General features: G+C 44.4%; 1 protein-coding gene across 1 annotated transcript in view; it reads right to left on the reverse strand.

Moving 5' to 3' along the window:
• Positions 1-19,827: 19,827 nt before the first annotated feature.
• LOC127047405 (fibroblast growth factor receptor-like 1) overlaps positions 19,828-23,401 on the reverse strand; it is a 143,537-nt gene continuing 139,963 nt past the window's right edge. Inside the window, exon 4 of the mRNA XM_050945519.1 lies at positions 19,828-19,892. Within this exon, the coding sequence (XP_050801476.1) occupies positions 19,828-19,892 (65 nt within the window). The remainder of the gene's footprint in view (positions 19,893-23,401) is intronic.

Here is a 23,401-nt window from a genome sequence, read left to right on the forward strand (position 1 = left end):
TCACAACATATAAATTAAGACAAGATACAACAAATGAGTGTAACAAAAAAATAGAGAGAAAGTGTATGGGAGAGGTTGTGGGTAATAGTGACAGCCATGTGGTTATATAGACTAGTGATGGCCATGTGGTTATGTAGACTAGTTGTGTGCACAGTTTGCAGGTTTCAAGTAATTATTATTAATTTCTTTTTATGTAATAAAACACAAGACATCAAGCTATAGTGATTCCTGCTGGACACTTGCCTAGCAATGTAACCATTAGTGTACTTTTACAAGGGAAATGATCACAGACCCAGTGTCAAATTAGCTGGAACAACACACTTGGGCCTCTATTTTGTGCTTGTGGACAAGGATAGTCATGTTTAAAACAACATGAGCTGATCTTAGTTGAATCTAGGGGGACCCTACAAGTCGTCATGACCAGGTAACATATTTTCATCATGACCTGGCGTTATCTACACAGGATACTAAGACCCTCTGGGAAGGGCAAGGTGAAGTCAACGTCAAAATTATACCTCTTCCCTGAGGTAATCAATTATTGACACCAGGTGAAAAAATGCTCCAATAAACTATTAATGAGAACATCTTGCATCTCTAACATTTATAGAATGTGTTTTGTCCACCACAAATTGTCAATGCAGCCCCCAGTCAGGCACAATTTAAGTGCCCTTGCTATAAATAAGATCGGGGGAAAAAGGATCATTTGAAAGAGCTAAATATCATCCTGGAAGGCTGAAAATAGAAGTGATGCTGAATTGCTGTTCTTTCTAAATATTTAAAAAAATCTCGGGAGGACCCTCTGTAGACGTTTTCTTCCAGACTAAACTATAAAAAGAATAGGCTGACATTATTTTCCAAAGAGGTTAGCCTAATAGCAAAACTTAGAATGTCTTGGTAGAGAAATTGTCAAAAAAAGCTTCCTTCAAATCTAGGTTCTACCTAGAAAAAGGATGTCATTTCAAATGTGTTTACTGAACTTTCAACTATTTCCCTATATAGAAGGTATATAAGGAAAACCACTTTTTTTCTTTTTTTTTTTTTTTAAAGAGCGAAATGACTGGACCACCTCCTGAACTTAAATGAAAACCATCATAAAACTCTTGCTGAGAAAATGCTAGCTTTGTCAATAGGGCTCAGGATTTATTTTTCAGTGTGCATAGTAAAAACCAATGCAGTATTTTCCTGGCACCTTGTGCAAATGGCTGACCCAGTGGTTGTTATCTTTGCAAAATACCCAAACCAATAAATTCTTCTTCACTGGCTGGCAATCATCTTAAACATTTGGGCAGCATCTGGCAATGGGTGCAGATGTGAATTGGGTACTATTTAATCTGTCTCCGGAGAAAGGGGTTTGGAAGAGTTTTCTTTTTTTAAATTTGAAGGAATGCAGTGAACATGAAGAATAATCTGAACCTACGAGGAATGAAGCAAGAGAACTGAAAGGATACGTTCTTACTGGTTAAGTGCTCTTCGTGCATCTTTAACCATCAAATGTTAATGTGATCTAGCCTTCTTGGGGCTGGATTAGATAATCTATTTCTGCATGACTTTTCCACCTGTTATAACTATGATTCATCTGTCATTTGAGCAAAACATTAAACTAATGCCCTAATCATTCATCACCATTAAAAATCCCACTGCATTTTTTCACAAAACTAGGGATGTTAGGCCCTGCCAAAATACCAATTTGTGCAATTACTGTACATGCTGCCTATCTGAAATTCCCTCTGCAGTTTCTATCAGAGAAGCTACTCCTACACTAGATTATAATGGCCTTGGGGGCAGAGCCCACAGGCCTGAACTTCCACTGTCTTGTATCTGGTGTTCTTATTTACACCTGTACAAAGTGGATGTAACGTGTTACTGTTCTGATCTGGTTGCATTTTACACCCACTTTGTGCTCAACTTCCACTGACGTAATTCATGGCACAAGGTGCAAAGCAGGGGAGAATCAGGTCCTGTGTTAAGTGATGCCTGCGGAATATACAATATAATATAGCTAGAAGGATATAAAAGCACTTTACATGCTATGAGCCTTTGCCTTTTCGTCCCCACTCCCCTTCTGCCACTGCAAAACTAAAATCCTGGCACCTAAATGCACCTAGTGCGCTCTGAAGCCCTAGCCACGCCAAAAGGAGAGGGGAGGATGCACAAGTTGGATGCACAGCAGGAGCATGCTGTGCACCCTTAAAGAGTGGAGCAGTGGCCATGCTCCCTTTCTGCACCCAGGAAGCACCATGCTCAAGGCCAGCACTCCCGTAGTATAGTTCTTATGTTTATTAGATCCTGGCTATGTGGACCACTGCTGATCAGCCACAATCTGGTCCTGCACACAGTAGGTGAGATTTTCAGCAGCACTCAGCACTGGCCTAACTCAGTTACCAATGAAGTCAGTGGGAGTGTTACTGTGGACTTCAACGGAGGCAGAGTTAAGACAACTGCGAGTGCTTCTGCAGTCCCATTCCATATGTACGGAGCTTTGGGTCCTACTAGTGGGAAATTATTCTGGACAAACTCAAGGATTTCAAACTTACTTGGATTACAAAGCCCTCTTTTCTTAGACTAAAGATGTAAACACACAGAAGGGAGGTGAACTATGAGTTGTACAAGAGGAAAGACCTAGGACCAAAAAGATGAACGTAACCAAATCAAATGTTGACTACGTATCATGACAAACTGACTAACCATAAGAACATTTGGACCATAGCACAGTCCAAGGGAAGTGGTTGAAGCCCCTTAGTTTGGTTCATTTAACAGTGAACTATAGAGATAACTAGGAAGCACACTCTATATCAGTGGTTCTCAAACTAGGGCCGCCACTTGTTCAGGGAAAGCCCTTGGCAGGCCGGGCCGGTTTGTTTACCTGCCACGTCCGCAGGTTTGGCCGATCGCGGCTCCCACTGGCCGCGGTTTGCCGCTCCAGGCCAATGGGGGCTGCAGGAAGCAGCACGGGCCGAGAGACATGCTGGCTGCTCTTGGTGGTTTTGCAAGTAGGTCTTCCCATGAACTAGAGGGCCCAGAAGAATGCGCTTGAAGGAAAACTAGACTAGTAGCAGGTGAAGGGCTGGTACTGTTGGCAGAGCAGACAACTTGGTAGCTGTGTACCCACTGGGAGCTGCGGGGGGGGTGGGGGGGGGGCGTGCCTGTGGATGGTCAATGTAAACAAAGTGTCTCATGGCCTGCCAGCAGATAACCTGACGGGCTGCATGCCGAAGGTTTCCTACCTGTTACAGCAAATCCTTGAGAAGTGCAACCCAGACTTCATTATTGCAATGAAACAAAAAGGTATATGAAAGGGGGAACATTAGACCTATCAAACTCTAGAACCAAACTGCTACTACTAGACAGCACACAAGGCAGATAGATGGCATTGTAAGTACTGTAAAGACAGTCTTTATATATCCTTCTGGATGGGTAGGAGACAGAATGATCCACGTTTAGGGCCAGATAGGTGAACACGGAAGCAACGGAGACACTCGTATTGTCTGCCTTTCATACCGGGAATTTGTGTCTTGATTTGGTTTCTTTCATGTCCAGTAAGTTTTGACATATGTAATACCTACTTTATGCATTAGGAAAGTTTCTTTATGGGGTAATAAATTTTAAATTCCATAGAGAGGATCCAGCCTAACAGTTGCTGCTCTTTTTTTTGTTAACAGTGGAAAACCAAATCAAAAGGCAACATCAACTGCTTTAGAACTAAGGCTCAGGTACTGATCTACCCAGGACTATTGGGATGAAATTAGGAATGAAAACATTTAAGGCGAGTATCAGGACAAATTTCATGGCAGTAAAATAACATCTATTAATAACCAACTTCTGATGGTGAAAGAGACACGCTTTCGAGCTCCACGCACTTGCAGAAGAGTGCTGTGCAAGCTTGAAAGCTCGTCTCTCTCACCAACAGAAGTTGGTCCAATAAAAGATATTATCTCACCCACCTTGTCTCCTGGGACCAACATGTCTGCTAACACTGCAAACATCTATTAATAACCTCCAGAGAGGAAGGGCAGGCTTGTACTTATGGCATTAGACTGCAATTTGGGAGCAATGAGTTCAATTTCTAGATCCAATACACATCTGCCTCTGAGACCTTGGGCAAGTTCCTTAACCTGTATTTACCTCAGTTCCTTATCTGTAAAATGGGAATAACATTCCTTCTTTCTCCCACCCATTTTCTGTTTAGTCTACTTAGTCTGCAAGCTCTTTGGGACAGACCATGTTTCCTCCTATGTGTTTGTTCAGTGCCGAGCACCATGGGGCCCTGATCTCACTTTGGGCCTCTAGGCTCTATCATAATATAAATAATATCTATTAAGACAATCTCAATGTTCGAGACATTTAAAATTAGCCCGGACAAAGCACTAGAAAATACACCACAGAGAATTCCTGCCTTGCAAGGGTTTACGTTAGATGACTTAAGAGCTATTTTCTCTCTCTCTACTATAGCTTAACAGCATGGAGATGAAACAGATTTAAAAAGTAGTGTTACTGATATGTGCCTGTTTAACTCAAAAACGTTCTGGTCTGTATACAACTTTAATACCACTATGCGAGGTCAATGCCCTAAGCCTGAGCTTACAGAAGAAGGCGGCTGCGCTTTCCTGAGAAAGTCAGATTTTTACCTTTTGACTCTGCAGTTTGTTTCCCAAGCACAGCTGCCTTTCTTCCCCTTCCTACTCTTCAGCTCCCAGTGGTAAGAATAACCCCTCCCAAACAAATGCAGACCCCCTCTTTCTCTTGGCCACATTGTCTGCAGCTTGACAAAGTGGGCTTTTTTCCCCGCCTCAAGCCAATCAATGCATGACGGCCCTGCCCACATCACTCTGCCTATGGATATGTGCCTATTGAGGGTCAGTGAAGTACAAGTAAAGACAAATTTACCAAGCTGGGGGGAACAATGCCTTCGTTAGCACATGAAAGGGATTCTGGGGTCCAAATGATCCAATTTTGGCACATGTCCAACCCTCAGACAGGTGGTGTCCAGACCAAGGCCTAGCAGAACGCTGACTGAGTTATATCAGCCATTTCGCATTCGGGGGCGGGAGGGGGATGATCATGGCATCTGCTACTTTGAAGCAAGATCTGCTTCTGCAAACACTCACTCTTTCTCTGAAACAGGGTGGAGACTGGTGGGGAGGAGAAGCAGCTCCAGCAAGAATGTTACAGAAGAAAAATGAGTTGCAGGTGACCTTGATCCAGAGATCAATCAAGAGAACATTAGGGTGGATGTCATGCTCTGAACTGTGAGGACAGTTGAAGATAAACAAAATGTTTGTGACATGGCAGCTGCAGAATACTAACTCCATCTAATCCCTATGAAATCAAAACAAACATTTTTCCTCCATGGAACTGATTCCATAAATCAGGAAAGGTGAATGACACTGTCAGATGAAAAGCATGTTGTAGCACTGGAACAGAAGTGGGCTCCACAGGTGTAAGTGAGCAGCTGACTTCCCAGGGTCCAGCAGGTGAGAGCGTGCTGTGGCCCTGAGTCTTGGTTTCTTCCTTGAAACTCAGCCCTGGATGAGATAGCAGAATGTAAATAAGAATGGGAATATTTGGCAGCTTCTTGCCATGTTGTTCACCCAAGTTTCTGACCCCTTGTAGCTAATACAGATCCCTTGACACTTCTTGAAAGTGCAGAGGTGTTAAACTTGGTGTCTTATCAGATTTTAATTTGGGTAATGGCAACCTGCCTCCCTAGATACCGCTATGGCTAAAACTCGACATGGTGTTTGTCTTCACGCTCTGTCCTAAACTGTCCTGTAATTCTACTGTGCACTGTTACATAGCTTCTGCGCTGCTTCCCAGAGCAGGCATCTCAAGTCACACTGATGCACTAAACCCATTCCCATATCCCTCTGGTGCAAGACCAGTCACAACTGCAGTCTTTCCATGGAGTGCACAAGGACTGTTCTCTGCTGGTGCTCCCACAGCTGCTACCCACTCCAAAAGGGGTAGAGAGGCCATGGTTCCCACCCCTCACCACCATACAAATCAGCATTACTTGTCAACCCTGGAGGGGAGTCTACTTTACATTGTTTCAGAGGGGTACCTAGGGCATCTGTTTCCTATGTGCACGAGGGAGTTGAAGATAATTGTGCCTCCCTGAGGACTGAAGCCCCCTCGTGTTCCCACTAAAGTGGTGAAGCTCTGGACCAGCCCCCACCTCCAAAGCCAAAACTGAGAAGGCACGAGTCAAGCAAAATCCTTGTAAACCTGCAGGGCCAAATTCAGCACCAAGAAATGCCCAATGACTTCAAAGTGCAAATCAGCACAGGATCCAGGCAAAAGGGTCATAAGCCTGACCCCCTGCTCTTCTCAAGGGTATAGCGCATTTTTATAATCATGTCATCCCACTGCAAAATAAAAGTCTGTAAAAGCCTTACCAATACGTCATAGAGAACGAGATGAGTGAGAGGGGAGAACTAGCCCATTACGGACATTAAATGATGTGTACGCAACCAGAACAGGCACTGAATATTTACCTTCCAGTTAAGCTCCTGGGCTATTTTTCTTTGCAGTCCTATCAAAGCACCTTCCTAATCATATGCACTTGTTATTTTCCCCAATGGCATTAACATAAGAAGTGTAACAATTACTTGATGAAGGGCAGCAAGCTCCAGAGAATTATGTGAATTGCTGAAGAAGAGCTACTGCAGGTGTAACAAGGGCCAGAACTGGACTCCTTGTATGTGAATGCTATAGAAGGCAGGATTCTGAAGATTTTCTCTCTCTTTCTCCTCTCCTCCTTACCCACCCACTCCATCTGTACACTGTAGCATGACAAGAGCCCACTGTTTATTTTTATTTTTAAATGGGGTTCTGTTTACAATATACAACAGGACTCAATCACTTTTGCTTGCAGTTTTCTGAAATCAGCCACATGAAATGTAATGAGAAATGCCTGTGATCATTACAAGCGATTTCGCAAAGGGAAATCTGCCATTCGGGCTCAGTGCAGAGCCTGAATCTCTAGGCTGGATGCTGGGAAGATCCACAGCAGGCCTGGGATAAGTAATCCTCCCCACAGCCACGGAACAGCAGCTCTGGTAGCTGTGCATGCCTCTATGCAAGGGTGGGGGGATGGACAGTGGATCCACATAATTGTGGAGCTAACAGCCTCAGCCTGGATTCTCTACTGACCTTCCCCCAAGCAGTCTCAGATGCTGGGGCACAAGAACCACCACTGGAAACCACCACAGCAGTACACAGAAGAGTACAGGCATCTTTTGCAATGCCCGAACACCCTGCCATTTCCAGCATGGTGTAATGCAGAAACTAGAACATGCAAAAACTGGGTTAAAAAACCCTGGGGCTGTGGGGCTGTGTTTCAAAGGAGAAGACTAGATTTCCTCCTACCCCAGAAACCTCTGGCCCACCAGAAAACCAGCCGGCTTTGCACCAGCATTGTCCAAAAATATTTTTTATATTTCTTTCACACCCCAAACTGACATGAACTGACATTTAAATGGCTGACTGTTCCAAATTAGTGAGCAATTATCCACAGTTATTGAAGAAAATATATACTTTAAATGAAGCTTTCTAAACTCACCTGACTTCATCAAGGAGTGTGTTTCTTAATTAATGATGCTTTGAGAGACTTAGATGAAAGGTGCTTAAAGGAGTTAGAAATTATATTAACAGAAGGTGACAGAAAAAATACCTGCATTTTATTGGGTATATTAAAGAATTCTCCACGGTTGAGAGAAAACTATTCCTCTTTCAGGTGGACCAGTTAAAGTTTGGTTGCATAAAAGCACCAGAAATTAATGGTGGAGGCGAGTTTGTAAATTCAAGTGGCTTTCCGAAACAGAGTGACTCCATCACCACCAGATTCCAGATGTAATGAGGACAGTGCGGGTCAAAGCTCCTAGAACCAATTAGATCTTAAATGGATTCTTTTTCTTTCACAGCCACTTCCCGCTCAATGGATGAGGTCTGCAGTGCCTTTACACACTGGAACTTCTAAGCTGAAGCTCATGAGAAATAATGGTGCTTTTGTTTCACACAATCTCCATTTCCCAGGGCTTCTTTTGAGAGCTCTCTACTCCTTGACAGATTCTATATTTTGCTGACTTTTTCTCATATCTCAGTGTCAGCCAGTAAAGATCTGGCAATGATTGTGGGACAATTGCCGTTCTCTCCCTCTTAAAGAAAGACTTTAAAAAAAAAAAAAAAAAGGTCTTGCAAAGCAGAGGTAATGAGGGTGTAGGCTACAGATTCCTGAAGAGCATGCTCCTGTGAGGCACAGAATAGCTCCTGAATGTCACAAGGAATTGGAGACATTCAGCACATCTATTGATCCATCTAGGTTCTTATACCACATGCAACAGCATGGCATCTGAGCACCTAGGAGTTTAGGATGATTGGCACTTCTTACAAAGCACTCAGCAGCTTGCAGGATCAGGCCTCAAGTGTGGACTTTTCAGGTCTCTTAGCTATATAGAACAAGGGCTGGCAGAGGAAAGCTGGTCCAGGGGTTATGGCCCTAGCTTAGAGACCCAAGTTCAAGTCCCTGCTCCACCACAGACTTCCTGGGTGACCTGTGGTCATTTCCACCCCTCTATGCCTCAGTTCAATGGGAATAATAGAACTTCCCCACCCCGCAGGGGTACTGTGAGGATAGATTGAGAAGTCCTCAGATACTCCAGTACTGGGGGCCCATATAAGTACTTTAACTAGAGAGAGAGAAGCCAGGAAGACCTACTGTGTGTGACTCTTTACAAGTTACTTCTCTCCGTGACTTAATTTCCCTATGTGTAAAATAGGGATCATGTGATTTACCAAATTCTTTAAATGGCTTTGAAATCCTCTGATGCAAATCACTAAGTAAGCACTGCGTATTTTTATTAAATACTAGGAGGTCAGTCTCTTGCTGCTCTCGGTGAACGCCTTAAGTTTCTGGTTTTCACTGCTGAAGAACTCCAACAACAAGCAATTTCTATTAATTTATCATGGAAGATAGAAATACAAGTAAATATTTTCCCTTACTTTCCCCCCTACATGGTAGGTTATTTGTGTAATTTAGATTAAGCTCCTCAAGGCAGGAATCTTGACTTTTTATTTGCATGTCCAACAACAGGCACCACAATGACATTATGAAAATACGAAAATTTTGGGTGGGCATGTTTATTTGGGATAAAAAATTAGGTGCTGCACTCAGGTTCCTGGAAAGCTGCTAATGTGGCCCTGGGTGCCCCAAAGTTTACCTGGCTTTTACCCCTCACTCCCAACTGTGTCCTGTGGTCCCAGAGGATCCCCCACTCCACCAGCACAGGCACAGTTCTACTCTGGGTGCAGGACAGCATATGGAGAGCTCGGTTCTGGCTATCTCTGAATGCTGCAGAGCACAGACTGGAGGAGGCTCCCTGCTACCCACTGCACAGAGAGTCTTGGGGATGGGGTTAGGGCCCGCAGATCCACAACTATGAGCCTTTATTAGCCAGACCCTCTGTATGCACAGCTGGCACAACAGCTGTTGGATGCAATGAAGCTCTAACATAAGAACATAAGAATGGCCATACTGGGTCAGACCAATGGTCCATCTAACCCAGGATACTGTCTTCCGACAGTGGCCGGTACTGGATGCTTCAGAGGGAATGAATAGAACAGAACAATTATCAAGTGGTCCATTCCCTGCTGTCCAATCCCAGCTTCTGGCAGTCAGAGGCTGAAACTGCAGCATATCCTAAAATGTGACTTTGTTGTTGCAACAGAGTACATACATGGCTGTACAGAGGGACAATAATTTAGCTCTTAGACATAAACTCAAATATTCAGTCATATATGATACAACGGAGACTAACTCAATACAGAGCGCTGCTTTCTCGGGCAGGATTTGTTTTTCCAAACGAGATTTATTTAAAAGAAAAGGGAACTGTTATAAACAGTTCACTCTAACATAACACAGAAAATGAATCCAGCTCTCCCGGTCTATTTTATTGCACAGTGGAATCCAAGTAGGGTAGTTAAATCCTGATTATAGTGGCATGGGAGAGCACACCTTGTGCAATAAAGTGTCCCTCTGCTGAAGTGAAGTTATTTTATGAAAAAAGTGACTCCATAGATGGATGAAATTCACCCAAGAGTATAGTGTGGCCATATGTTCCCGGTTCCATTTCTATTTTCATGGCTAGTCTTAGTGCTTGCATTAGTCATACAACAAACAGTGTTCTGGCCCAGTGTTATAGACGCTCAGATATAACGGTGATGAGCACCAGAGAAATACTCACAAATAAAAATTAACTCAACGCTGACTGACTGGGCACCTGAAGGCGCTGTCGGCCAACTAAGATGACGGAAGTGATGTCAGGCTCGCAGAGTGTACGTGTACAAGGGCCATCCCCACCAAGTCTGTCATACACTGACAGCATGCACTGCCCCCGTGCATCCTCCAAGGCTATGTCTACACAGGGATAAAAAATGCACAGCTGTCTCAGGCTCACAGGGCTCCAGCTCCAGGTAGGGCTGACAAATTGCTGTGCAGATGCTCAAGATCAGGCTGCAGCCTGAGGCCAAACGTCAACACCGAGCCACACCAGGGCCAGTTACAGCCATACCCTGGGTCTTTTATCCCACTGTAGCTGTACCTAGGTCTTTTATCCCACAGTAGCCGTACCCCATGTGACCCCTCCTCACACACAAGCCCAGGGGTCAGTTTGCTGCTGCACAGGAATCATATCCACAGCTGAGGGAGAAGGGTTTCTCGGACAAGAGAGGGAGGCATGGGCCTCATTTTCTCTCCCCTCATCCAGCTGCTAAACTCTGCTACGCACAACTCCATGATCCCCACCAAAACTATCTGCTACATAATCTCCCTGCCTGTGGCAGGGCTGGACTCTGCCATTACGTAAGGGAGATTTAGGGAGGGAAGGAGACAGTGATGCTCACCCAGCAGCCACAAACTCCACAGGAGATGGGCAGCTGACACAGTCACTCTTCCACACCAAGGGCTGGAGCAGTGACTGTGGAGTGGGGAAAGCTGCCAGGCTGTGCAGTGTCCTGCCGCCCACGCAGTTCCCTGAACAAAGCCCAATGTCACCCTATACGTATGTTCCACTAGATTTACTTTTTCTAATGGCATACAATTAGCTGCTGTGTTTTGTTCTGTTTATTTCCGTTAGCATGTGTCCTGACAGACCCCTCCCCAAAAAAACCACCCCACAATCCCAGTGCAGTTTATTTGCCTATGTATTTGAAAAACAATAGAAAGGAAATTAATTAGCCGCTGTCATTAGCATTTCTGATACAATTTACCTCAGATTCACAGAACATACTTGGGCTGATTAATTTGAGAGGCCGTTAGATTTCTTTAATCTGTAGCCCACACATATCAAAGATTTTTCTTCTCCAATCAGGCAAGAGGCTTAAGTTCTTCCCAAGAAATTGAATCATGCAGTCATGCACAGAACGTTTTAAAGTTAGAAAGCTGGGCGGGGTGGGGGAAAGGAACCTATACACTGCCGTTACTGGAAGACCTATTAAGGTCATTATTTCTGAAAGAGCAAAGTATGACCTTCCCTTTTAAACTTCGAAGGATACAAACTGCAGTCTTCTTAAATGCCTAAAATATTGTTTATAATGAAAGCTGGCTCGCATTCACTAGCGAGGATAGCAAATCAAGTGACTGGCTGATCCGCTGCCCCTTACATACCCACTCGCTGCATAATCTAGCTATAATATCCCAAAGCAGATAATCCGTTACACACAAAGGGACAGATTCTGTAAATGCAGTGTGACTCCATCCAATTCAGTTACCCTGGATTTATACTAGCATAACTGAGATCAGAATCCGGCCTTGTCTACACACAAATGTGCATGGTGGAAAGCAAACTCTGATGTGGACACAATTATTACACATAGCTTATTTTGGTGTAGCGCTAACTTGTTACTAAGGCCTGATCTAAACTTAATTTTAAGTTTGATCTAACTACATCACTCAGGGGTATGAAAAATTCATACCCTACAGCACCATAGTTAAGCTGATCTAACCCTCAATGTAGACACAGCTAGGTCGCGGTAGCTACCACTGCCCGGGGAGGTGGCTTATCTAGATTGATGGAAAAACCACTTCTGTCAGTATAGGCAGCATCTAGACATGCCCAAACTGACTTAAGATAAACCAAATTAAACCAGGTTTAAACTGAAATAAAAATTTTACACAGCCTTCTGCATCAACTTAAAAATCACACCTTCAATTAACCTGGTATAATTGTGTGTGCAGACAAGTCCTTGCACTCTAGGGGAAATTCACTCCAGTCCCACACAGGGCCCTATGCCACACTTAAACCCCACCTAAGCCCTCGTTAAGGGTGAAATGTACACTTACGTATAGGGCTAGCAGAAGGCCTGAAGTCCTACTTCAGGATATTTCATACTCAGGGCTGCCAAGAGTCCTGCATCTCCTATGACACTTGTATTCGACACTCACACATCTAGCTGAACTGAGGGCAGGAGCTGCAGGAGCCCAGATGGCCACTAGATGCTGCTGTGGAGCATGGCTTCAAGCAGCCTGCCTGTGTGTCTGCCCCAAGCAGGAAAACAGCAGGGGAGCAGCAGCTGGTGGCCTGGCTGGTGTGGACAGAAGTTGAGGGAATTCACTGTTAGCCTCAGGCAGGGACCAGAGAGACTCCCTAACTTCCAGCCAGCCCCAACCCCCTGCCTTCCAGACAGCCCCCAAAGATCCCCAGCCCGCACCAGACTTCCAGAGTGACCCCACTCACCAGATCTCTAGCTACCTGCCCCCCAGACAGACTCTGGCTCCCTCCCAGACAGCTACCTACCCCAGCTTTCCCAGACATCCCAGCACCGTCACCTCAACCACCAATCACTTACCCTAAACACCGTGGACAGCACCCAGTTACCCTGGGGCAATGTACCCAGGCACCTCAGCAGCTCCACACATCCCCTCCAGCACCCACCAACTCAAGCCCCCCAGTAATCCCACAAACCCATTTGTGGGGTCCGGAAAGGAATTCCTCCCCTGCCTCAGGTCAGATTAGCAGTGATTTTGGGCTTCTTATTGTTATTTTTTGGCCTTCCTCTGCAGCCTGGGGTGTAAGTCACTTGCCAGGATTACCTCGTTCGCTCTCATATAATCAATTCCCTGCCATTGCAAGGGCTTCGAGCACAGGTGGGCCTCTGCCCCTGTTATCCTCTGCCTGTGGCACATAATAGCTTAGTTTCTGAGGGGCTATAATACTTGGTCTTGCTTTCGTTGCTGGGTTTAGTGTGTGGATGCTGGGTGGTGTTGGTCACCTGTAGTATACAGGACATCAGTCTAGATCAGAGGTGGGCAAACTACAGCCCATGGGCCACATCCGGCCCACAAGATGGTCCTGCCTGGCCCCTGAGCTCCTGGCCCGGGAGGCTAGCCCTGGGCCCCTCCCCCACTGTTCTCCTGCCCCTGTAGCCATGGGGCCAGAGGGTTTGGTAAGAGGCAAGGGGTCTCGTGGGGCAGTCAGGGGATAGGGAGCAGGGGATGGTTGGACAGGGCAGAGGTTTTTGGGAGGACTGTCAGGGGATGGGGAACAGGGGGCGGTTGGATAGGGCAAAGGTTCTGGGGAGGAACGGGGGGGTTAGATAGCAGGTGGGGTCCCAGGGGGCGGTTAGGGGCAGGGGTCCCAGGAGGGGGCAGTCAGGGGATACGGAGCAGGTTGGATGGGTGTGGGGTTCTTACGGGAGCAGTCAGGGGGCAGGAAGTGGGAGGAGTCGGATGGGGGCAGGGGCCAGGCTCTTTGGAGAGGCACAACCTTCCCTACCCAGCCCTCCATACAGTTTCGCACCCCAATGTGGCCCTCGGGCCAAAAAGTTTGCCCACCCTGGTCTAGATGATTGGGTAGCCTTAAGCTCTATGGTTCTATGAAACCCACCACCCTTCTATCTGCCCTCTCCTCTGTATCATATCCCTGCCACCTTTTAAGGAAGGGTTTATTGACCATAAGTAGAGCTTTATGACCACATGCAAATTACTTTCAAATATGCAAATTGGCTTATTAAACAGTTTGCATAAAACATCACATGAGGAGCTGCACAAAAACCTGGCAGCTGGTGTTCTGGCATTTGGATTTTGCCCTTATGACTCAATCTGGCATTGCATTTGCACCCAAGATTTCCTAATAAAACCAGTGGGCATTTGAGGGGTATGTGTGTGAAAGAAATACAGGACTGAGCACAACACAGTCTCTAACATAATGGGTGCAGTTAGATAGAGATATCCAGCAGCTTATTAATGAAAGGCTTGATGAAGAACAAAAATACCCCAAACCTATCAACCACTGTTCGGCAAGAAAGTTATCACTAAGAAATTAAAATGTCTATCCCAACGGCACACATCTACACCCATCTTCTGCAGGAAACGTATGTCTAGCCTTTAGCTGCAATGATATTCCAAGCTCCATCTTGCCATTAAAAATGTTCTTACTTGCCTACCTCCTGCCTTCTTTGAGGATTAATCAGTTGTTTGTTTAGTGCTCTGAAGTTGTAAAGTGCTTATGTAAGTGCTAAGTATTAGTAATACATTTAAAGAAGTTGTATGAATTATGGCATATAATTGTATCCCTCTAGAGCCTTTGTAGAGGACTTGCATTTAAATGTTTTGTTTCCAATGAGACTGGTGCATTTACTTAGACACTCAGTGTTATCCAGTGTGATGGGGAAAACCTGTTTAAAAAAAAAAAGCTAAAAAAGGAACTTCCTTTATTTGACCTTTTGAGGAACAAAAGATTAACAGAAAAGGTAAATTGTAAATCTTTACAATTCAGAAAGTGGGACCTTTTCAACAGCATTTCCTAGGAAACCTACTTCCAGAGTATTCCCAGAATTAAAATGGAAAACCTGACACCTTTTACAATTTCCTGCCACTCTATAACTGTCAGCATCACATGGACTTTATCAACCCTAATGTTATGTTTCAGAGTTAGCAAAGCTTTGACTTAGCATGTTTTTTGTTGGTTTTTAATTTCCCTTCTTCCACAACCCCAAGATGCCTGCAGAACAATCCTGAGAAAGGCACTGAGGTGTTTCACAGATTCTTCCTCCTCCCTCTCCCTCCCCCCAACTAAAAACTGTTCAGCACAGTCCCAATCCAGTAAGTCAATTGATGTCGATGTAATGGCTCACATGTTTGAATTTACACACGTACTTAAAGTACATTGCTGAAACGGGGCTTAACTCTCTAGCTAAGCTCAGGAAACTTTATGGCCTCCTTCCTTTCATGAATGAAAATCTCAGAATGCCTCTTCATTGACTCAAGCAGAAATCTCTCTCTCTGCCATACAACCCCCAGCTGAGATCAGCAGAGCTGCTGGAGCTCGATCCCCCACAGCGTAAAGAGGAGACTGGCGGCAGAGCATTCTCTTTGAGGGCCTCTTCCCACCCCACAGTCCAAAATAGCTCAAAGCTGTTGACCTTCACAGCCGGTCACAAGGCTCATCTTTTCAGGATGGCTGCTGAAGAACCAATTGTCATCGGGATGGTTATTGTTTTCATTACAGAGGATCCAATCAAGTTAACAGCCCCACAGTGCTAAGCAATGTCGAACATACAGGAAGAGATGATCTCTGCCCCAGAGAGAGAACAATCTACATAGACAAAACACAGGGTGTGTTTGGAAACAGACAGGAAACACTCATTGGGTTAGTGCTAGACTTGGGATTAGAACCCAGATTTTTAGCTCCTAGAGGGGAGGGATAGCTCAGTGGTTTGAGCATCAGCCTGCTAAGCCCAGGGTTGTGAGTTTAATCCTTGAGGGGGCCATTTAGAGACCAGGGGCAAAAATCTGTCAGGGGATTGGTCCTGCTTTGAGCAGGGGGTTGGACTAGATGATCTCCTGAGCTCCCTTCCAGCCCTGATATTCTATTACTGTAACCACTGGGCCACATTGCCTCTACAGGACAAAGTAGAGGAATTTACTTTATCTTTTTGTGCTTCTTTTAGTATTATTATACATTACAGAGTTGCTGGGGGTTTGTTCCTTTGCTTGTTTTTTAATATATTTTCTCTTTAAAATGTTTGCAAGAGGTGCCCAGGGTACTGAGATGGGCACCTGTTTGTATTATATCAATGTAAATAATTAAATAACAAATCACATGTAATATGCACCCCTGACATCAGCCTTTACAAAAAAATAATAGCTGGGAGAGAAGCACAAGATTTTACAGCAGGTAGAAAACGCAAGGGGGAGGAAGAGAAGGGAGGGTTTTTGGAGAGGGTTTCTACAGTGCTATTTGCTATTGTTTCTAAAGCAGTCACTGCTGGCCTTCAAGATGCCATAGTTTTTGTTTTTCTATTAGAAAAAGCATTTAAGACAAGGCAAGTCATCTGGCTCCGCTGTCCACTCTCGCCCCTGAAAAATCACAGAACATTCTTTGTCTTTCCATTTCCACCTCCACCGTGAGGGAAAATGACATCACCACTCTTCAAGGGGACCAATAAGCCAATAAAAATAACAGTTCCTGACCAAGAGCACTATTGCAGGGAATATTTTTGGAACTGTACCCTGCATTCCTGCAAATCCCTTGCTTCCTAGTCCAAACATATCATGGCCTAAAAATTCCTCACATTTTCTATCCAGTGTTTCCTTTGGATTCACACAATGGTACAGTTCTTCTGCTCGGCAATACTAGTGTTGTGGCAGGGGAAAGGGAAAAGAGACCACACTACAAATAACCCTTAAGGCAACCACAGGGGCCACAATGTTATTTTTAGGTGAGATAAATGATGCAAAAGACAACAGAGTTAGGTCAGATTTACCTTTCACCAGCAATCAGTGCACACCAGAAGACCAAGGGCTCAATCATTCCTCCCCACGTGGACGTGGCAGGGGCTCGGCTGCCTGTGTGGCATGGACCCAGCTTATTTACTGGACCGGAGGAGGGCTGTTCATATGGGAGGGAGAGGGCCAGCAGGATGCACATTTCCCCTCAGATAACACCTACGGGGAATCAGAACAAAGATGACACAACCCCAGGCTTCTTACTCTTTGCACAGGGACCAATGACTGCACAAGGTGCAAGGCAGTGGAGCACCAGGCGCTCTGGGGTCAGTTCAGCTCAGCCCTTGACATGCTAGTTACTACTGCACAAATAAACCTCGCTCTCTCCAAGCAGACAGACCTAGAATCCAGGCTGTGGCGAGTCTGTCCTGGAGCCCCACTTGTATTACATTATACTGACCCTTGTAACTCCATCTGTTTTTTTAAACACCAAGCCATTTTGGATCTATTTCTCCCTAGCAAGCAGATCTTCTCAGTAAGAATAATAGGTGACAAACTATCTTAGACTAAGCTGAGCACAGCAAGAACGCTGTTATCTCTGACCTTGCATTCCTCCTTCACTCAGCATTTCTTCCATCCTCGCTCCTCCTTTTTCCTCTTCCATAAAAACTAAAGAATAAATTTGAAAGCAGCTTCCCTTATCCCTAGTTTAAAAAAAAAAAAAAAAAGCAGCAGCTTAGCCTTAAAAGGAGAATTTAATGTATTTGACAACCAACTTGTTCATTAACCCTTATTCTGTCACCAACCTACAGAATTTTCCCCCAAATGGGTATATTTTCACACATTTTTGCTATGATTCTCATTTGAGTTTCCTGCACAACAGATTTTATAAAACAATACACATCATACTAGTCAAGTCTTTGTTTTCTTGTTCAACTGTCTTTTAAACAAAAACGAAGAAAAAGAAGAAAATCTTAGGCACTATAAACTAGATGACTTGGCGGGGGGTCTGTTTCTGGCTCTGCAACTAATTTGCTGTGTGACCTTGGTCAAATCACTTTGCTTCCCTGTCCCTCTGTTTCCCTAATCCTTTGTTATTTTGTCTGTTTAGACCGTAGGCTCTTTGGGATTGTGATTGTGTCTTATGACATGTTGGTATAGTGGGGCCTAGCACAAAGAGGTAGGAACCTCTGGGCACCCCCTTCATAAAATTAATTATTTTTTAACATAGGTAAGTACTATAGACTCGCTGAGCACTCACAGGCTTAGCGATGGCCTAAGCACCACTTTTAAACATAGAAACAACCCATTAAATTCATGCTTTCAGGCATATACTAAGGGACGAGCAACAGACTGGAGAAAATCTGCTTTCAGGTAGTGCTAATCAGCTACAGGAAGGAAAACTTGAATGACAACATAACCAGTGGCCCCCTTTGCCACTGTGCATCTGCAGCATTTCAAGAGCTTTTACGATATATTGGGACTACGGCTTTCATGGCTCAGTTAAAACAAAATTTTCAGCAACAGCATTCAGTGCATTGTCCTGTGGAATATTTCCCCAATCCATGATGTCTAGAGATACAGAGGCACAGAAAATATGATATCTTTTACTGGGTTAATAAAAATCTGAAGGGATATTGTATAGACTTTATAGACCTCAAGAGAATCTCTTCCTCAGAAGGAAATTGGTACTTCAGCCTACTGTTGGCACCAATACTCAGAGAAAGATATTTACAGGCTGCTTTGGACAACCCACTAGTTAGAAATCACCAGTGAAGCAAAAACACGCATGTGAACTTAACTGCATCTTTCCTTTCTGTGAGTTCTTTCATGCCACAGTTCAGACTTCTAGGTTAAAGCTCATGCAAAGCCCAGGGAAAGAAGGGCCAACATAAAAATATTTCTTTGCTTCTTCAATTCTGTCCTGGCAGACAATTCTGTTTTATCAGAATATAAAATGCAATGGCCAAACGACAAGTTTCAGAGTAGCAGCCGTGTTAGTCTGTATCAGCAAAAAGAACAGGAGTACTTGTGTCATGCTTAAATAAATTTGTTAATCTCTAAGGTGCCCCAAATGGCCAAATGAGTTTCATCTGCAGCCATTCTGCTTTGGGCTGTGGGTTTATCAGATCTCTTCTCAAGCTAAGATGGGCAGTACTTCGACTGAAGACCTCCAAAGAGTATTTTGGGTCCTTTTTTGCAGGAAGAGGCCCTGTTATTTCAATCAGTGCATTCTTCCATTAAAACAGCATTGACTCAATGACCCAGCATGGTGTTAGATGGTTCTAGTTTGCTGGAACCAATGGCCATATTTTGCAACAATGAATAGCTAAAATTAAGATAAGACCCTATTTAGACATAAAAATAATCTGGTTTTGAAATGCATGATTGTCAGCTCCATAGCAGTCAGAGCTTCATATGCTTGGGAACCCTTTTGGCGAAGTCATATAGGAATCATTTTCAGTTATTGGAATATCTGATTGTCACACCTCTTTTTGCGCTCCAGCTGCATGGTCTGATACTCAGCTTCTTCAATTGTAGGACACAGAAACAGAATACATCACTGCTCATAAACATCTGGGTGAAACAAAAATGAATACCTTCCCTTGAGGGCTGAAATGGCTGTGATCTAAGCTTTGAGATAAGACTCTTCTCAAAGCCAAAGCTTGCACAGCCATGTGCCAGAAATCTTACTTCTAACACCTGGAAAGAAAAGACGGCCTGGTGAACCTCTAGATAGGCTGCTACCTAGTACCATCCCTACTGCCCTGGAAATGACCACTGAGTTTGGAGACCATGGCTGCAACCTCAGTGTGGGTCAAAGATGTAAGATTAATTCTTATCAATTCAGCTGTGATGAGAACTGCATTCTATCGCACAGGAACTGGCTTACTGGCTGGGAAAACAAGCCCTCCCAGTCACTGCAAACAAACATTCACTGGCTCACAAATGTCATCTGACCCAGCATGGAGAATGGACACAAAGCAGAGAAAACTCTGGGAGGAAAAGTGTTGCAATGGCTGGTAGACTGGTATTTGTTGTCATATGGACCACCATTACGTCACTGTGGGCTCAGCCCTTATTTAGATTGCTGGCCCTAACAAAAATTAAAAGAAAAAAAAATCCTCGATGAATTTGGTGAAGAGAACAGGGTGGAGATATCTGGTGAGACCTTAAGGGAAAGGGAGAAAGAGATGTTAAGACAAGTGCCCCAGAAGGCTTCAAAAAAGTCTTATCATTTAAAGGCTGTATTTAGCCACCCGATTACCTGGGGATCAAAAGACTCAAGCCCCAAAGACAGGGGATGTAGATGTGATGCCAACTCAAAGGCTTTCCTGACCTAGTTAGTCTGAAAAAGAATTCCTACTCATGCAGCCACGCCTGACAGGGGGGTTAATGCTCAGATGCACTGAGCAGCCTCAACTCCTACTGAAGGCAGAGGGTGCTGTGGGTGCTCAGCACCTCTGCAAATCAGGTTCTAAATATCTTACTGCTCCTAATGCTCTCAGAGGCAGCCTGAAGTAGGTCATTTTCAAAAGAAGCCTTTCTCAGGGGCTTCCTATAACTAACTTCAGTGTTTCTGCCTCCCGGGTCAACTTCTCCAGTAAAGAAAGGATAGACAGGCAATCTATCAATCACTATCGAAGCATCGAATGACAGGAGGCAGAAAGAGTGGGATTTCTGAAAGGGCGCTGTCATAAACAGATAGCTAAGGGTTAATGTCTCTTTCACCTGGAAAGGAGTAACCTGAAACACCTGACCAGAGGACCAATCAGGAAACAAGACTTTTTCAAATCTGGGTGGAGGGAAGTTTTGGGGTGTGAGTTCTTTGTTCTTTGTTTTGTGTCTGACCCTCTCGGCTCTGAGAGTGATCTTCCTACCTCTAGGCTTTCTAATCTTCTGTTTCCGAGTTGTAAGTACAAAGATAGTAAGACAATAGGTTCATATTGTTTTTTTGGATTTACATGTGTGTAGTTGCTGGAGTGTTTTGAAGTATATTCTTTTTGGATAAGGCTGTTTATTCATTTTCTTTTAAGCAATTGACCCTGTATATTTTCACCATTATACAGAGACTATTTTTAATGTCTTTTTCTTTCTTTTTTATATAAAGCTTTCTTTTTAAGATCTGTTGGAGTTTTTCTTTAGTGGGGACTCCAGGGAATTGAGTCTGCAGCTCACCAGGGAATTGGTGGGAGGAAGAAGTCAGGGGGAAAATCTCTGTGTTAGATTTACTAAGCCTGACTTTGCATACCCTCAGGGTAAGGGGGAAGAGAGATTAGCACTCTCGGTACTTGTGTTTCCAGGACTGGAAGCAGGGAATCTCCTCGGTTCGTCCAGGGAGGGGAGCCTGAGAGCAAGTAACCAGGAAACAAGGGGAAGGGGTTATTTCCCTTTGTTGTGAGACTCACGGAATCTGAGTCTGGGGGTCCCCCAGGGAAGGTTTTGGGGAGACCACAGTGAGCTAGGCACTGTATAATTCCTGGCTGGTGGCAGCTTTACCAGTTCCAAGCTGGTAACTAAGTTTGGAGGTTTTCATGCTAACACCCATATTTTGGACGCTAAGGTCCAGATCTGGGAAAAAATGTTATGACAGGCTCAGCACTGGCCTGAGTCATTTCCCCCTGAAGTCAATGGGAGTTATACCATTGAGAAAAATTATGCCAATTCCTTTTTTTTTTTTTTTGGAGGGGAGGAGGGAGTGGGGGGCAAGTTTAAACCACAGGTGGAGACTTTCAGATGCACAAGGGGCAGTTAGGCACTTAACCACTGTTTGTGCCTTTGAAAATCTCCCCTGTACAGACTTGAGTGAGTCGCACTGACATTACACATCCAGAACTTTGACTCATGTGTGCATCTCAAGCTTGTGCCAAATTCAAATCCCAATGTGACGCTAGTAAAATGGCAGGATCTGGTTCATGACACAATCAAGTCCCGCTGAAGACCAGAAATTTTGAAAGCACTGAGCAATGAGAGGCCCACAAAGGGAAACAGAGGTGAAAACTGGTGGGCTAATGAGTTTTAAGTACAACATTATCTTCTTTTTAATGCCCTCTCTGAGGGTAGAAGTTTGAGAGCTACCGCTCAGTTCCACAAGACGGGAGAGGAAAGAATGGGGGAGGAACAGCATGAAAAAGTAAATATTCTGACAAATCAGAAATGCCAAAACATTCTCACAAAGTCAGAATGAGATTTTAATTCACTGACACCTCTGTTTTGTATGTTTCATTTGTTTTGACTTCTCCAGTGCGGTGCAAGTCACAGTAGTGTCTCTAGCCCTGCTTTATTTTGGTTTTGCTGCTAAAGGATGGAACAAACAGGTCTGGCTCATTACCTTCACATTTTGCTCTGCTATTATCATCAGCTGTATCTGACAGGATGACACCAGTTAAGCTGTGGTAGCCAGAGGAAATCCAATGCTAAGGAAATGGACATTCATTGAATGTTTACTTAGGATCTGCTCCACCAATGAATTCCAGATGTTGGCTTTAATTGTCACATTCTGGTATGTTTAAGCAGCATGAGTTCGTAAGGCGAGTTTGTAAATCAATCTGCCAGACTCATACTGAATCCCATCCTTTGCCAGCTTTTGTAAGGAAGAAGATGCTCCTAAAACATTAAGCTTTTAATGTCTCTGCAGTAAAAAAAAGGAAAGATACAAAAGATTCACTCCCATTTTGTTCCTACCATCTGTCTCTCCTCCTCTCCCTCTCCTTCCAAACATTTTCCCTCCCCCTTACTTTCTCCCAACCCCCTATACAATTACAGTGCTTTTCCTTAGATAAGCATGGCACATTTTTTTAGTGCAAGCACTAGATACAATGAGGCACGGTGTGGGCAGGTAGGTACTGGGAAAGTTTCACCATACAGCTCTGCCAGTGTAATTCACTCCTGACCTCCATTGGCTCCAGATCCATTTCATATGAGTAACTCTACTGATTTCCCATTGAAATCTATAGCAGTTATGGGCATGGATTATACCCAGTAGTATAGTGCTCCTGCTCTTTGAGCCCTGTAATCTATTAATAGGTGACAATACTCTTTGGGGAGAATTCTGGCCCCTACTGCATCCCCTATATGCTGCTGCCATTGTACAGGGGCTGTAAAGGAACTACAACTGGCTGGGGGAGATGAGGGGAGCAGCCGTACTCTGCTCCCCTGATTGGCCAAAGTGTATGCTTTCAATGTTCAGTGCTCCAGGTATTCTGGTTCCCAGCACAGCCCATAGACAGTCCCAGGGGCAGCTCTAACTTACACCAGGCATTCTTTCAGGCCTACACGCAGCCCAGAATCTGGGGGCACAAATATGCCTTAAATCCTTCTGGGTGGCATCTCTCAGGAGGCACAACACACAGCACAGCTCTCCACCTTCTATGTTATTAATTAGTACTGATTAACTGATATAGTCCATGCCTATAGTGTTATGGAGAATAGAATTGACACATGAAAAGACATAAGCTGCCTTTGGTGTACGTGTGAAAATCACAGGTACTGAGAACACCTTGCACCAAATTCCCTGCTGGTGTATTACTCCATTGAGTTACACCAGTTTGGTCCCTTGTGAACGTCTCTTGACATGTTTTTCACGCGCCAACACTGAATTTTCTAAAATTACTCTAGGGCAGTACAGAGGACAGTAGTTATTTCTCCAAAGGTATATCTACACTGCAATTAGACATCCCA

This window comes from Gopherus flavomarginatus, chromosome 3 (genome assembly GCF_025201925.1).
Source record: "Gopherus flavomarginatus isolate rGopFla2 chromosome 3, rGopFla2.mat.asm, whole genome shotgun sequence".
Taxonomy (NCBI): domain Eukaryota; kingdom Metazoa; phylum Chordata; order Testudines; family Testudinidae; genus Gopherus; species Gopherus flavomarginatus.